This window comes from Myotis davidii, unplaced genomic scaffold, assembly GCF_000327345.1.
Source record: "Myotis davidii unplaced genomic scaffold, ASM32734v1 scaffold274, whole genome shotgun sequence".
Lineage (NCBI taxonomy): Eukaryota > Metazoa > Chordata > Mammalia > Chiroptera > Vespertilionidae > Myotis > Myotis davidii.
This window is the reverse complement of record NW_006285613.1, coordinates 2,013,504-2,014,331: the sequence shown is the minus strand read 5'-3', so window position 1 is coordinate 2,014,331 and position 828 is coordinate 2,013,504. Positions and strand designations below refer to the sequence as shown.

The 828-nt window shown below is 64.3% G+C and overlaps 1 protein-coding gene across 1 annotated transcript in view; it reads left to right on the top strand.

Annotated features, from left to right (window-relative positions):
* The window catches only part of RHBDF2 (rhomboid 5 homolog 2 (Drosophila)), a 22,188-nt gene that overhangs the window by 12,038 nt on the left and 9,322 nt on the right, over window positions 1-828 (top strand). The window contains exons 5-6 of the mRNA XM_015559216.1: window positions 1-60; window positions 647-748. The exon at window positions 1-60 is cut by the window's left edge and continues 9 nt beyond it. Of these exons, the coding sequence (XP_015414702.1) occupies window positions 1-60; window positions 647-748 (162 nt within the window). The remainder of the gene's footprint in view (window positions 61-646; window positions 749-828) is intronic.

The window sequence follows — 828 nt, the reverse complement described above, 5'->3', positions numbered from 1 at the left end:
GGGCTCCGAGAAGCGCCCCGGCTTCCGCCGCCAGGCCTCCCTGTCTCAGAGCATCCGCAAGTGAGCACGCCGTCCGCCCGCCCGGCCTGTCCCTGTGTCCCCGTGTCCCGTTCTAGAAGGCACAGGCTGGCCTTAGTGAGCGGCCTCTCCCTCAGGGTGGATGGGGAGTCTCGTGTTGCAGGTGGGAAGCTGGGGCGCAGGGGCATGTGCCTCGCATAGTCACAGGTGGATTCCGAGGGGTTCGAGGGGCTGGGGTGGCCACTGCCGCTCAGAGTGGCTCCCAGGGTCCGGCCCAGCCCCGCTCCTCATGCTCTGGACTCTTCTCCACCTCTGCTCCTCTGGCCGTGGGGACCGAACCAGGGGCTCAAGGGGGAGCTGACCTGCCCCTGACACTGCATACCTGTGCCCTTCACCTTGTCACCCCCTGCACACATGCAGTCACCTGTCATCACTCCTTACACACATGCCTTGTCACTCTCTACATACACACGTGTGCCATCAACTCTCATCACTTCCCCTGGGCACACATGTGCATGGTCAGCTCTGGTCACGCCCTGCACATGCACATGACCTGTCACCTCCCTTCACACATTCAAGGTCACCTCTCGTCAGCCTTACACACGTGCACGGTCACCTCTTGTCACAGCTGCATGCACACGTGTGCCATCAACTCTCACACCGCCTCCCCTGTGCACATGTGGGCACAGTCAGCCCCCGTCACCCCTCCACACGCGCGTGCCCTGTCCTAGTCCTCGTGGCCTCACGGCCGTGCACGTGCACACACACACCGCCCCCTCCGTCCGCAGGGGCACCGCGCAGTGGTTCGGG